General features: G+C 32.6%; 1 protein-coding gene across 1 annotated transcript; it reads left to right on the top strand.

The window, feature by feature from the left end:
- Positions 1–4,395: 4,395 nt before the first annotated feature.
- LOC145329899 (uncharacterized) lies at positions 4,396–14,096 on the top strand. Its single transcript, XM_080174352.1, has 11 exons — positions 4,396–5,037; positions 5,969–6,024; positions 6,735–6,817; positions 7,557–7,633; positions 8,010–8,065; positions 9,460–9,527; positions 9,864–9,911; positions 10,946–11,030; positions 12,344–12,456; positions 13,509–13,603; positions 13,966–14,096. The coding sequence occupies exons 1-11, from the start codon at positions 4,969–4,971 to the stop codon at positions 14,074–14,076; spliced, it is 861 nt and encodes a 286-aa protein (XP_080030478.1). The 5' UTR covers positions 4,396–4,968; the 3' UTR covers positions 14,077–14,096.
- Positions 14,097–14,383: the final 287 nt, after the last annotated feature.

The raw sequence follows: 14,383 nt of genomic DNA, 5'->3' as shown, positions 1-14,383 counted from the left end.
CATCAAATAAATCTTTAAATTATATTGCTCAAACATATTAATTGTTTTCGTAAAATTTATTTCTAATTTTTTTATAAATTAAATGTGATTTTAACTTTTTCATACTTCTTATAGACTGTATTGAATTTTGTAATCCGATTTAAATTCATTTTTTGATATCTGTATTTAATATGAAAATACAAATTTTACACCATTGGATTATGGATATATTTTTTTTAAATCAAAGTTTTTCTATAATTAGGGTCAATCCGTCCAGTTAGCTTTTTTAGTTAATGAAGACATGTTAGAATTGTCCTATCTATTTCAAACTTTGCATGATAATTCCTAAATAAGTTTGGAAGAGTAGCAACTCTATTATAGTGACCAGAATTTTTTTAAAATCTACGAGTGAATTTCAATAAAATCTAACAAAATTATTTTTAAAATCTTCATGTTAAATTTAAAAAAAAAATAATTCAATCAGTAATACACAAGTACCCCCCCCCCCCCCCCCCATGTAAAAACTTTGTTTAGAATTTGGTAAAAATGACTTTGCAATTGTATCTATAAGAACGTCTAATAACACCCTTATCTGCACGAAAATTGCAAAATTTTAAGCAACACCACGAATAAAAAAAATATCATATCAGATATGACAATTTTCTTGTTTAAGTTCTTTTTTTGAGGAAAGTACATTTTTTACTTTTGGCATTAATATAATATTTTATTTATGGTTTTTTCTTAATTAGTAAGTTGAAAATTTCATCAGACATGCAATTTAACAAATAACTTTTATTATTAGTAACATTTTGCAAAATGATGTTTTAAAACAATAAATCAGGAAAAGGTATAAAGAAGACTTTTTAGAAGACTTAAAATTATATCCTATTTTTACGCTGTATTCTATGTAATAGAGTAAAATTGGCAATTATTTTATACTTATTTATATACAATATTTTTTTTTAATATAAAAACCCGAACCAAATATCTTTCAAAATTTCTTGTTTTTAGCCTGAGAAATGATTGTTATATAGGCCTTTCTCGGAATTGGCAAATTTTAAGCAACATATTTTGGCAGATATTTGGTTAGGGTTTTAATTTCTGAGAAAAATTGCAAAAAAATCATGTACTTGTTTACCTTTTGCTTGCTTGTATGTGAACTTTATGATGTCGTTTGAATAGTTATGTTTATAAATGTAATGTCTTAACTGGCCTGCGGGCAACCTGCTTTCACTAGGATTCCATCTGCCCCGTTACTCTCCCCCCCCCCCCCCCAACCTAGGGATTTAGGAATAAGACAATATAAGAAAAATCTATATATTTACGTAATTTGCAAGTTACAATATTAACCCTTAGCTTGTTGCATTAATATTTTGGGTTAAAATTGATTCATCTTCTTATCCATGTATTTTATTTTTTTCGCCGTTTATGACGAGTTTAGTATAAGAGTTTACTTAGATATTATTTGACAGTTCTTATAAAAAGATTATAATTAAGATAATTTTAGACATTTCATCCATATATTAAAGTGTGCAAAGAATAAATCTGTACACTATTTGGTTGTTTTGGGTTCTGGGCTGGTTTTTGTCTATTTCAGATGATAATGCAATGCTCTTTAGAAAAAACTTGTCAATTGTGTTTAATTTCAAAGAAGTCATATAGACAGAAAAATATTAATAAACAAATGTTAATCGACAAAGACATTTATCGACTAACTCAAACTTAATCATAGTTTTCTATCAATATACTTTCGTAGTTACCAGTCTAAAGCATATTTGTCTCATATTTAATCTTGTAATCTATACAATATTTAGAATATTGAGAACAAAGAAAGAAAGAAATGTGTGTGTGTGTGTGAAAGATAAAGAAAAAGTAGCAAAAACTAGACAAAAAGAGCACAGAAATCTACAAAACAGAGTATAACGAGGTCTGTCCGTCTGTCTGTATAAAGGTTAAATCTCAGTATTGTTTGAAGCTAAAGATCTCGAAAATTGTTGGTTAGAATTTGTTGTATTTTCCAGATCATCTATACAGTGGTTTTATTTATTTTTCTGACCACCCCTAGAGGCTAGGGTGTAAAGCAACTTGTCTACAATAAAGTTTGAGGGATTTTTTTTCCACTATGATCTCTGAAATTGCTGGGGAAAAATTATTTATGCGTTCCAGCGGTGCTTACAATCTAAAAAAGTTAACTGTTGACTTTATTACGAGTCTAATGTGTCGACGAACAAAGTATTGTATAATTTTCATCAGAATGTATTCTTTACCATTCCTCCAATGACAAGTAATTAAAGATTATCAAAATCAATTTTTGGAAGGAAAAAATATGTAATATTAAACATTTCTTGAGTTATACTAAACTTTAAAACATTTTTAGCTCTTTACGTTAATTTGGACAGGTTAGAATTGTCCTAGCATTTTCATACTTTGCATGATGATTCTTATAACAGTTAGGTACGATTTAGAAAGCTTAGCAACTCTATAATAGTTATCTGAATGTCCGTATATCCATTTATAGTATGTTGAATTTAAACATTTTGACAAAAAATTTTGATGTGATGTAATTATCCTATTTATTTGATTTTTGAGATACTGATTCCTAGGATAACAAAGTACAATGTTATAAGCGAAGCATATATATAATTAAGTCCTAAAAATGTAATTATGTCTTTAAACAGTATCCTGTATTTGGGCTTTTTGCAACAAATTTACTTACAATTTTGTTTAAATATTTATTTATATTCTGCTTATTCATTTCTGACACTCTACAATGTTAATGTTCGTTTGTCCTTCATTATCATTTTAGAGCTTTACTTTTATGGATGTTGTCATCTTTTTTTAAACATCTCAGCATAAACACATTTGTCTTTCATGAAACATTCACAAATAAAACATATTTATTGTAAAATACAAAGTTTAAAATTTTTTTCTTATCTAATTATCTTTAAAAATAAGTTTACATATGATATAATATTGATATGGTAGAATTAATAATCAAAAACAATGTGGGATTTAATTGCAGTATCTTTATTCGTTTTCGTACACATATCAAGCGCCGGCGCTTCGTAGGGGGGGGGGGGGGGCCTAAGGCTTTTTTTAAAGATTTGACGTTTTTGCAGTGTAACTAAAAAAGATAGAAAATACACAAATAAAAAGAATAAAATAAATTGAAATTCTAACGGTCTTAGTTCTTTTATTGGTTATATTATTTTTATTAAAATTAATTATTGATATAGTTTTATGGAAGTTTTTCCCTGTTGTGGACATGATGTTGATGTAAACTATAACAACTTGTATTAAAATGAAGGTCATCATCCTTATAATAAAGTAACAGGATGTGTGTCTGTGTGTTTGTGTGTTTGTGTGTTTGTTTGTACCGAAGGATCTCGCTAACCGCTGAACCGATATTGTTCTCCTTTACAGTGAAGCTTCTTGTTGGTCCTGGGAAGGGTTTAAACTATTTTTGGGGAGGCTGTCTTCATCCCCCCTCTCTTCCCCCCCCCCCCAATTTTTTTTACTCTTTTGAACACAAATTTAAAATGGGATGAGGTCGACTTTTCCCCCTCCTACCTTAAGTGTCCCTAGAGGCCTCTAGGGGCGTAGCCGCTAGTTATTCAATAAAATAGTATGGTATCATAGTTTCTCTCGTGGCAATATTGATATATCCAGCCGTTTTCCATTAGAGCAGCCTAATACTTGATATTTAGTACTAGCGGCTACGCCCCTAGAGGTCTCTAGTGGCACTTTGAATGTTTTTTTTTATTTAAAATATCTAATTACAGAAATAATTAGTTTATGTTTCGTTCAAGTCTCTTTTTCGGAAAGGGTAATTTTTTTCTAGGGGCGATTTCTCCTGATAGGGTGGTGGTACCCTCCCCCAAAATAGTTATAAACCTTCCCGGGACTTATGAGAAGCTACCCTATTAAGGAGAACCCGATCGGTTTAGCGCTAAGCGAGATCCTTCGGTACAAACACACAGACAAACACACAGACATCCTGTTACTTTAGTATAAGGATAATATTATAAAATAGAAATTTATAAATAATCATTACAAGAAAATTATTTTTGACTAAATTTATATTTAGCAGTTCTGTATCTTATTTAATCCAGTTTTTAAATAAAGCAAAATTTTCCTTCTTTTTTGAATTGGCGAGAGAGGACCTGAAAGGTTGGTCAATAGATGTATTGCACTAGATTGTCAATCAGAAACAATCATTCGTACATTATGAATATAAACTTTTAGCAGACGAATTGTGTTTATATTTAGTAACATATGATTATACCAAAAAATCTAAACGACAAAATTTTTAGGCGATATAATTTATCTTAAGAAATTTTACTTTTTGGAACACAACCCCGATCCTTTTATACCATAATGTGTAAACTATATAACTTATTGCAGATTGATTATTAGAGTAAAACACTAGAGGAAAAAGGGGTTAAATAAATGTATCTCCTCATCGCAACCGCCTTGTGCATCCTTTCTATTGGGTCATTGAAAATCAACCAATGGTGTCGCTTATATTAACACAGGCAAGTAGCAGAAAATAATTTAGAAGCAGACGAAAGAGGTCTTTGAAAAAGAAAGGGTGGTAGTTCTCTGTATTTACAATATACATCTATACTATAGATCTGTTGATTGATTGTTCACTTTTTATTGGTCCGATTGGGGATCTAGAATTTCTTTATTTATTGGTATATCACAAAGTACGGTTTTAAAACTCTTTTCTCCTAGCAAAAGGGAAAGGTGGATTTTTGAAATTTTTTTCTTCTATAAAAGATAAATTTGAGTTGGAAATGGTTTCAGTTCATTAAACTATCATACACTTATATGAAGGTAATAAGTTTGATTCCCATTTTTAAAAAAAATGTTCATTTACATCTGTTGGTTATACCTTATTATTGGTTAATACCCAAAATTCGAAGCCTCTAAATTTAAAAAAAGTAATAATAGTCATTTTAAAGTTTTTTTTTCTTTAGAATAAAAATGTCGGCTGTGGCTAGTGAATCAAAAATATGGCTTTGGATATTTTTCCCCATTTCCTGGGCCACTCAGGAAGGAATATGACACACGAAGAAAAATTAACAGAAAATTATTACTATAATTTTATTTTACTATTCGCGGAAAACTGTATACAATACGCTGAGATAATTAGCTATTCCAAATTCTGTGATTTTTTAGTCAGACATAAAAATGCAAATAAACAAGGATGACAACATCTATAAAAGCGAAGCACCGAAACGGTAGGACAAACGGACAGTAACACTTGTATAGTGTCAGAACTAAATAATCAGAATATAAATGAATAAGAGTCGATGCAAAATTGTAAGTAAATTTGTTGAAAAACTGCTTGATACAGAAAAATGTTTATGGACATACTTACATTTTTAGGACTTAATTATAGAGTTGCTTGGCTTATAATATTGTACTTTGTTGTCCCATGAATCAGTATACAAAAAATCAGATCAATCGAATATTAGAATATAAATGTATAAGAGTCGATGCAAAATTGTAAGTAAATTTGTTGAAAAACTGCTTGATACAGAAAAATGTTTATGGACATACTTACATTTTAGGACTTAATTTTAGAGTTGCTTGGCTTATAATATTGTACTTTGTTGTCCCAGGAATTAGTATACAAAAAATCAGATCAATCGGATAATTAGATCATATAAAAATTTGTTTTAAAAAAGTAAAAAATCAACATGTTTAAAATGGACGTACGGACATTTTGGTAATGATCATAGAGTTGATACGCTTTCTAAATCGTACCTAACTACTGCAGGAATCACCATGCAAAGTTTGAAATCGATAGGACAATTCTAACATGCCTAAATTAATGAAAAAAGCTATCCGTTACGGACGGACGTACGGACGGACCGACCCTAATTATAGAAAAGCTTCGCTTAAAAAAATGTTAATTTGTGCTCTGCAAAATAAGGCAAAATAATTTTTATTGTGGTGTTATATCCCCTCCAACACTTAGTTTGGTCATGGAATGGTGGTGACCATTGTGGGACCAACACAACCCTACCTAGCAAAGTAAGTTATAACCAGGGAATCAGAGATAGTTTAATATATCTCATCCTGACCTCATATAAAAATAGATGATTTCTGTCCTTTTTGGAAGGGAATTTCTATCCTTTTCAGGAATGACTTAATTTCCTTCATATGATCCAAATATTTCTATATGTGGTACAAAAAAGGTAAGAATAGTATATTTAATTTTAGATATGTAGCATCTTTAAGTTATTGTCGTCAGCATATTTAAAAAAGCTGGAAATGAATTTTAAAAATTTAGTTTTACTTCAAAGCCTAGTTCACAAAAGACATTGGTTGAAGCAAGAAAAAGTGACTCCACAGATTATGACGTCATACGATAGAATAGCCAATGAGAGGCCAGTATGCATTAATGGTAAAATTTATGCAGGCCTCTTATTGGTTATCGAATGACGTCATAATCTGTGGAGCCACTTTTTCTTGCTTCCAAAGGTCGAACTCTAGAAATTTTAGGTCGACCTAAAGAACCTTTAGGTTGACCGATTTTATAAGGCATTTGTTAGTTGTACTAAGTACTTTTACAGACTAAATCGGTCGGCCTCTAAAACTTGTTTGTGAACTGGGCACAAGTTTTTTTAGCCCGGATATTTAGTGTCTGCTCGAGGCTAATAAAGCTGGAATCAATCTTACAATTCTTAATGCGCGGAAACCTGTCTTTAATACAATGCTTTAAATAACAATTTTAATTTCAGGATTACTGGAGTAGCTATTGACACAATCAATTTTGTTTGGACTTTTGGTTTTCTAGGTTTTCTAATGGGCAGTCTATTTACAGGTTATTGAAATTGAAGCTACCTTACAGTCTTAAAAAAGTACCCAAAGTTTTCAAATCAAAATATATCAGAGAACGTAGTTTTAGAAAACTGGGTACCATTTGAATTAAAGCCCAATGTCACCCTTGTTATTAGTAATGAGCTTTGACATAGATACACTAATACATTACCCCATCCCCTCCCCTGCTACTTGATGAACGAACTGATAAATAAATGACAGGAAAAATAACAACATTTAAATTGTCAACAGTTTTTCCCCTGTCAAAATATCCACGTGCATTCAACGTCAATTCGTGTGACTTTTTAGAAAATTTATCGAAGAAAATAAAAAAGTTATGCAGTAAGAATTATTTTTTTTAAATTGATATTTCAAAATTGTTAGGTATGATACATGAAAAAATTAAATCTTTAAACCAAATTTAAAATATCTACCAAAAAAGGATCTAGTCGATTTTCTTAACCTAATTAAATGGACTAATTATGTGGGGAAAACTTACATATGCAATGGTTTAATTAGCAACATCACTTTTAATTTTTTATCTAAAATATGGGATCAACTGCAGTTCATGGTAATGAACATATCTTTAAAAAATTATCCAAATTAATGATTAATGACTATTCCTTTTTCGGGTAAAATTTTGTGCGAGCATAGAATTTTGGAGATATTTGTTACCAGGAAAATTTAACCGTGAACTGCAGTTGACCCAAAATAAGTAATTGCTTAATTTATAAATTTTTTAGGGTTTGTGTTTCAGCAGTACATTAGGAGTGCAAGAAGAAAACTAATATTTCTTTTTGCAAATATTTTTACGGCTGGGGTAAAATTTTTAGTTATGTTTTATAAATAATTTTTGAAATCCAACTCTTTGACAATGGATCTTTTTAGTAGCAAAGCTATTCTATAAGTTACTTTGTATGTCCTTCATTCTGTCAGACAGTCCTTTTCTATATTAGGAAGTTGTGATATTTTGGCTGTTATTTAAGTTAAAATTTGTATCAATGAGCATATAATTTTCTTGCTTCAAAAGACATAATTTATAGATGTTCAGTGGGTTCTTTTATTAATGCATATAATCTCTCTTTCTTTTTTTATAGCAAACAAACATATGCTTTTTAACTCACTTTTTCCCTTTGACAGTCGATGATTTTTGGTGCTTTGGATTTTATTGATGTTGTCATCCTTGTTTCCTTTAGATATTGACTGCAGTTCTTCATTTGACCTCTAGTTTTGTAGTGTTGGCTACTTTAAGGTGAATATTAGTATCATTGTTAAAGGCAAAGCTTTTCTGAAATAAGGATTTTCATTACATCTCCAACTCAATTCTTTTATAACAGAAAACTGGGAATGCATCGTTAGTTTGTCTTATCGTTTTTGTAAAGTAAAGATTAATTCTTTAAAGCTCAGCAAGTCTATAATTGCACCAGGAAATCTATGGTACCTTATGAATATTTAGATTTTAGTTTTTTAACACCAAAATTTAAAGACAGATTCATCTTATTTATTAGATTTTTGATTGATGATTGATAATTTCGACACAATAAAAACTGTCCCGAATAGGGTGGGCCCATTTCACCCTTTTTTTAGATTTTACTGTTATCATAAGTTGTGGAAGTTATATATATGTATGATAAGCCCCATTCAAGTTTCAAAAGTGACTTGGCTCTTATGGCTGCCGGCGCGCGGGGGTTATAAATAGTACCCATCCCCTTCTAAAACCAAAAATTGAAATTCCTTCAAAGACAGGCATGTTGCATATCAAAATGACCACATTGAAATGCTGATTGCGAATCTGAAAACCGTTTTGAAAAATATTGCTCCTAGTTCGAATAAGATCTCATTAAGTACCTAAAAACAGCTGATTTAGTCAAAATTGTTCATTTTAGGAGGTTATTTGAAAATCATTTCAGACTGAATCAATATTTTTTAAAATGATTTTCAGATCTGTAATCAGCATTTTAATGCGGTCATTTTGATATGCATCATGCCTGTGTTTGAAGGAATTTCAATTTTTGGTTTTATAAGGGGGTGGGCACATTTTATACCCCCCGCGCGCCCGTTGTTTTTGAATTAAAAAACGAACCCAGTATTAGTGTCGGACTGATTATGACGCAACAAAAAAAATTAGCCAATGAGAGGCCACTATGAATTTTACCATTGGTCAATAATGACCTCTCATTGGCTAATTTTTTTTGTTACGTCATAATCAGTTCGACACTATTACTGGGTTCTTAAAAAACCTCTTTCAAGTTTTACAGGGTTTTATATTGGCCTAGTAACCCCTGCCAATGTCTACTGATGTGAAATTCCAAAATCGACCCACCCTAGTCCCGAATTTGTATTAATTTTGAGGAACATGACTCCAGTTACGTCATATTTTTCTTTCCCGAAAAAGGGAAGGGGGAAAGAAAAAAAGGGAAAGGGGGAAGAAAAAAGAGATAGGAGAAAAGGGGGTTTTCCCCATCTCTTTTGAAGAGATTTTCTTCCCCCCTTCCCTTTTTCGTGAAAGAAAAATATGACATCACTGGAGTCGTGTTCCTCAAAATTAATACAAATTCGGGACAGTTTTTATTGTGTCGATAATTTCTAGTATGGTTAGGGACTTTGTTTTAAACAAAGCATTTTATAATCACATTTATTCTTTAGGGTGGTTCAGTTTTTCTGCATAGGAGCTTACTTAACTGCTGAATCCACTCTTATTGTCTCTTTATTAGGTAAATTCAACTTTTAACCACCCTTTTACCCATACACCCCCCTTGGACGTCCCTGAGTGGTTGGGAGGATTAAAATTCTTTGATATTTTTACAGTTTTTAGTTTAGGTTCGGTTATATAGCTAGGGGGCCGAGCGCCTGCGACAAGGCAGGATAGGGGGCTGACCGCTGCAGCTAGGCAGACTTGGGTGCAAAGTGCGGCGGCCATGATCATTAACAGTTGAGGCTTTTTTCCCTAAGTAAATGTACCGAGTCTATCTTGGTGTTAGGCTATTTTGTACAAGAGGCTATTTTGTGTTACATCCATTTTAAATCTTCAAAAAATTCTTTAATTTAAGGACCAGAGAAAAGTGCCCCATTTATCCTACTAGAACATGCTGTCATTGGTAAGTTATTATAAAAATTTAAGTATTTTTAAGATAATTTATGTACTATACCTAATGTAGAAATATCTATAATACAAAGTAGAACGATGTCTGTCTGTTTGTTTGTTTGTTTGTCTGTCTGTCTGTTTGTAGCGAAGGATCTCGCTAACCACTGAACCGATCGTGTTCTCCTTAACAGGGTAGATTCTCATATGTCCCTGGAAGGTTTATAACTATTTTGGGGGAGGGTACCACCACCCTCCCTAGAGAAATTAAATTTTTTTTAAATTTCTCAATTTTAGAAAGAGAGTTCAACGAAAAACAAACATCAAACGTAAATTTTTTTTACTTTTTCTTTTAAAATCAAAAATAAGAAATTGAATTACTAAATTCGACTCTCTCCTCCTCAAGTGCTCCTAGAAGCCTCTAGGGGCGTAGCCGCTAGTATCTTAAAATCGAAATAAATCTATAAAATAAGGAAGGTAGATAATAGTTATTTCTAGCATTGTATTATAAACAATAAGGCACCGGCTAAAAAACTGGTTTTAATCTTATGATTGTACATTTCTATATTCGTAGAAAGCTGGATATAATACGATGCTAGACATAGTTTTTTCGTGTGGATGAGAACCGGTTCCTATCCACCGGATTCGAATGAATACGAGAATAGTTATTTCTTTCATCGTATTATAAACGGCTTTCCGCGGATATAGAATGTACAATTATAAGATTAAAACCAGTTTTTTCAGCCCCGAGATGCCGAAGGCACGGGCTAAAAAAACTGGTTTTAATCTTATTATTGTACATTTCTATATTCGTAGAAAACTGGATATAATACGATGCTAGACATAGTTTTTTCGTATGGATGAGAACCGGTTCCTATCCACCGGATTCGAATGAATACGAGAAAAAGATTTAAGATAATAAGGGTGGCCACCAAAATCACAAAACCTTAGATTGGTTTTACTTTAAGGGAATACACCTACTTGTTTTACCTTATCATCTTTAACTCTTTATTTTAGTTTTACATTAACAGGTTAATGTCTAATTTCTAGCCTGCGGGTGCTTCGCTTCCACCTTCCTGGTCCGTCCATTTCTCCCAGCTCAGGAACATATTGATAAAGCGGCCATCTGTAACACGTAAGTAATCTATAATACAAAGTAGCTTGATGTCTGCCTGTCTGTCCGTCTGTCTGTCCCTTAAGATCTCGGTAACCACTGAATCGATCGGATTCTACTCTTCAGGGTATCTACCTATTGGTCCTGTGGTGGTTTTAAGCCATTTTCTTGGAGGATGGGACAACCCAAACCCCCCCAAAAACAAAAAAATCCCCCCCATTTTTTTTTTGTAAGAAATATCCTTGGTCCTTTGTAGAAGATTTCCTTTGTGGAAGATTTCCTTTGTAGAAGATTTCCTTGGTCCTTCTTATTATTTTTTTTTTACAAATTTCACCTTACACTTTTTTTACCATCTCTTGGGGCAAAGCCCCTAGAAGCTAGGGGCGAAGCCGCTAGTTTTAATATAAAAGTAACAAGATATACATTGAGATGTACCTAAAAACGGAATCAATTATTCAGCATTCTTAGTTCATGTGATGTTTTTAGGCTTTATATATATAAATCTAAGCCTTAGGTTGGTTTTTGGCTATTCTAGTGCCCATCTCTTTGGATCTTAGATAAAACAGCCTGTCAAACTGTTAATAATGATCATTGTTGCATTGTTCAGCCCCCTGGACTACCTACCCGCAGTCGCTCAGCCCCTTAGCCATAAAACCTAACCTAAAAATTGTAAAAAATAATCTCCCAACCACTTTTTTTAATCCACAAAATTCTAATTCTACACCATTAGATTAATTCATACATACATATTAAGATATATAAGTTTTCCGGAATTTTAAAGTTAGGGGGAGATTTGAAATCTGCATCAAATTTTGAGGATTTTTTATAAAATTCGTTTTTTCTATAATTCTTTATCTTAAAGCGGAAATGCAATTTAAGTTAATTAATTTTGGCATCTCTGATTGGTGGGTTTAAAAATCTGCGCTCTGATTGGATGGCGTACATCATTCAACCAATTAGAGCGCGGGTAGTTTAAAATCCACTTATCCTATTGGTCAAAATTAATTAACTTAAAATGCATTTCCGCTTTTAGATAAAGAATTATACAAAAAACGAATTTTATAGAAAATCCTTAAAATTTGATGCAAATTTCAAATCTCCCCCTAACATTAAAATTCCGGAAAACTTATATATCTTAATACATATATAGCTTGTTTAGGTTATATAGCTAGCAGGCAAAGCACCCACGGCTAGGCATTTTAGGGGGCCAAGCGCTGTAGCCATGATTATTATTAACAGTAGAGACTATTTTCACTAAGCAAATTTTGCAAGGCTATTTTGTCCAATTCAAAAATCGATGCTATTCAAGTTATACAAAAATATACAAATTTTAGAAAGCTATCAAATATAACTACAGAAGAAATATTGGTTGGAGGTGTAGAAGAAATAACAGTATCCTACCTCCCTGGATCAATGCCAGATATTTCCTGGCCATTTATAATTACAGGTATTAAATATATATTCAACTTCAAACCCTTTTGTCTGCCTGTTAAGATATTGCTAACTGCTGTATTAATCTGGCTCCTCTATGTAATGGAGTTTTTTTTTTAAATTCTGGACTCAATTTATCTATGAGGGATATTGGTGTGCTGAATTTCTAGCTTACTTGTCTTGTCTATCTATCTATCAAGGAGCTTAGTGTGCTGTACTTAGCCTGGGATTTATGATTCTAGCCTTCTTGTCTTATCTGTCTATCAATCAAGGAGCTTGGTGTGCTGTATTTAGCATGGGATTTATGATTCTAGTCTACTTGTCTTATCTATTTATCTATCAAGGAGCTTGGTGTGCTGTACTTAGCCTGGGATTTATGATTCTAGCCTTCTTGTCTTATCTGTCTATCAATCAAGGAGCTTGGTGTGCTGTACTTAGCATGGGATTTATGATTCTAGTCTACTTGTCTTATCTATTTATCTATCAAGGAGCTTGGTGTGCTGTACTTAGCCTGGGATTTATGATTCTAGCCTTCTTGTCTTATCTGTCTATCAATCAAGGAGTTTGGTGTGCTGTACTTAGCATGGGATTTATGATTCTAGCTTTCTTGTCTTATCTATCTATCTATCAAGGAGCTTGGTGTGCTGTACTTAGCCTGGGATTTGTGATTCTAGTCTACTTGGTTTATCTATCTATCTATCAAGGAGCTTGGTGTGCTGTATTTAGCCTGGGATTTGTGATTCTAGCCTTCTTGTCTTATCTATCTATCTATCAAGGAGCTTGGTGTGCTGTACTTAGCCTGGGATTTGTGATTCTAGTCTACTTGTCTTATCTATCTATCTATCTATCAAGGAGCTTGGTGTGCTGTACTTAGCCTGGGATTTGTGATTCTAGCCTTCTTGTCTTATCTATCTTTCTATTAAGAAGTTTGGTGTGCTGTACTTAGCCTGGGATTTATGATTCTAGCCTACTTGTCTTATCTATCAATCAATCAAGGAGCTTGGTGTGCTGTATTTAGCCTGGGATTTGTGATTTTAGCCTACTTGTCTTATCTATCTATCTATCAAGGAGCTTGGTGTGCTGTATTTAGCCTGGGATTTGTGATTTTAGCCTACTTGCCTTATCCAATGCCTACATACCATTCACAATTAGACAATTCAAAGGTATTCAAAATTTGGTCAAATTGTTTCTTAAATAACAGTAACAGGATGTGTATCTGTCTGGATGACTGTAGCTTAAGATATTCATAACCGCTGAACCTCTATGGTTCTCTTGTGCAGTGAAGCATCTTTCATTCATTCATCATCATATGGTATGGGATATTGCCCCGTAAATTATTTTGGTACTGATTTTTATTAAAACAGTAATTCCAGAGATTTAAAATTTTCATAACTCTTATTATATCTTGATTGGTTTGTCCAAACTTTCAACCAATAATTTAAAAATGTTGTCTTTTATCTTGATTTGGAGTGTACATTAATTTATCACCCATTGTCTTATCCCCTAATATACCTAAATATTTCAGAGAAAAGTAGTGGAAAGCAAGAAATCCTCATCCTGTGCCAATTATACATTTTTGGCCTTGACATTTGCCATGTTTGCTTTAGCCTGTGGTATTGAAAGGGAATCAACTTAAGTCTTTTTAATTAACTAGCGGCTTCGCCCCTAGCCTCTAGGGGCTTTGCCCCAAGAGATAGTAAAAAAAGTGTAAGGTGAAATTTGTAAGGAACAAGGAAATCTTCTACAGAGGAAATCTTCCACAAAGGGAATCTTCTACTCTTCTACACAGGACCAAGGATATTTCTTACAAAAAAAAAAAAAAATGGGGGGGATTTTTTTGTTTTTGGGGGGGTTGGGGGTGTCCCACCCCCCAAGAAAATAGCTTAAAACCACCACAGGACCAATAGGTATATACCCTGAAGAGTAGAATCCGATCGGTTCAG

Source organism: Acartia tonsa, chromosome 10 (genome assembly GCF_053477335.1).
Source record: "Acartia tonsa isolate MP-2025a chromosome 10, ASM5347733v1, whole genome shotgun sequence".
Lineage (NCBI taxonomy): Eukaryota > Metazoa > Arthropoda > Copepoda > Calanoida > Acartiidae > Acartia > Acartia tonsa.
This window is presented reverse-complemented; position numbering and strand designations above follow the sequence as displayed.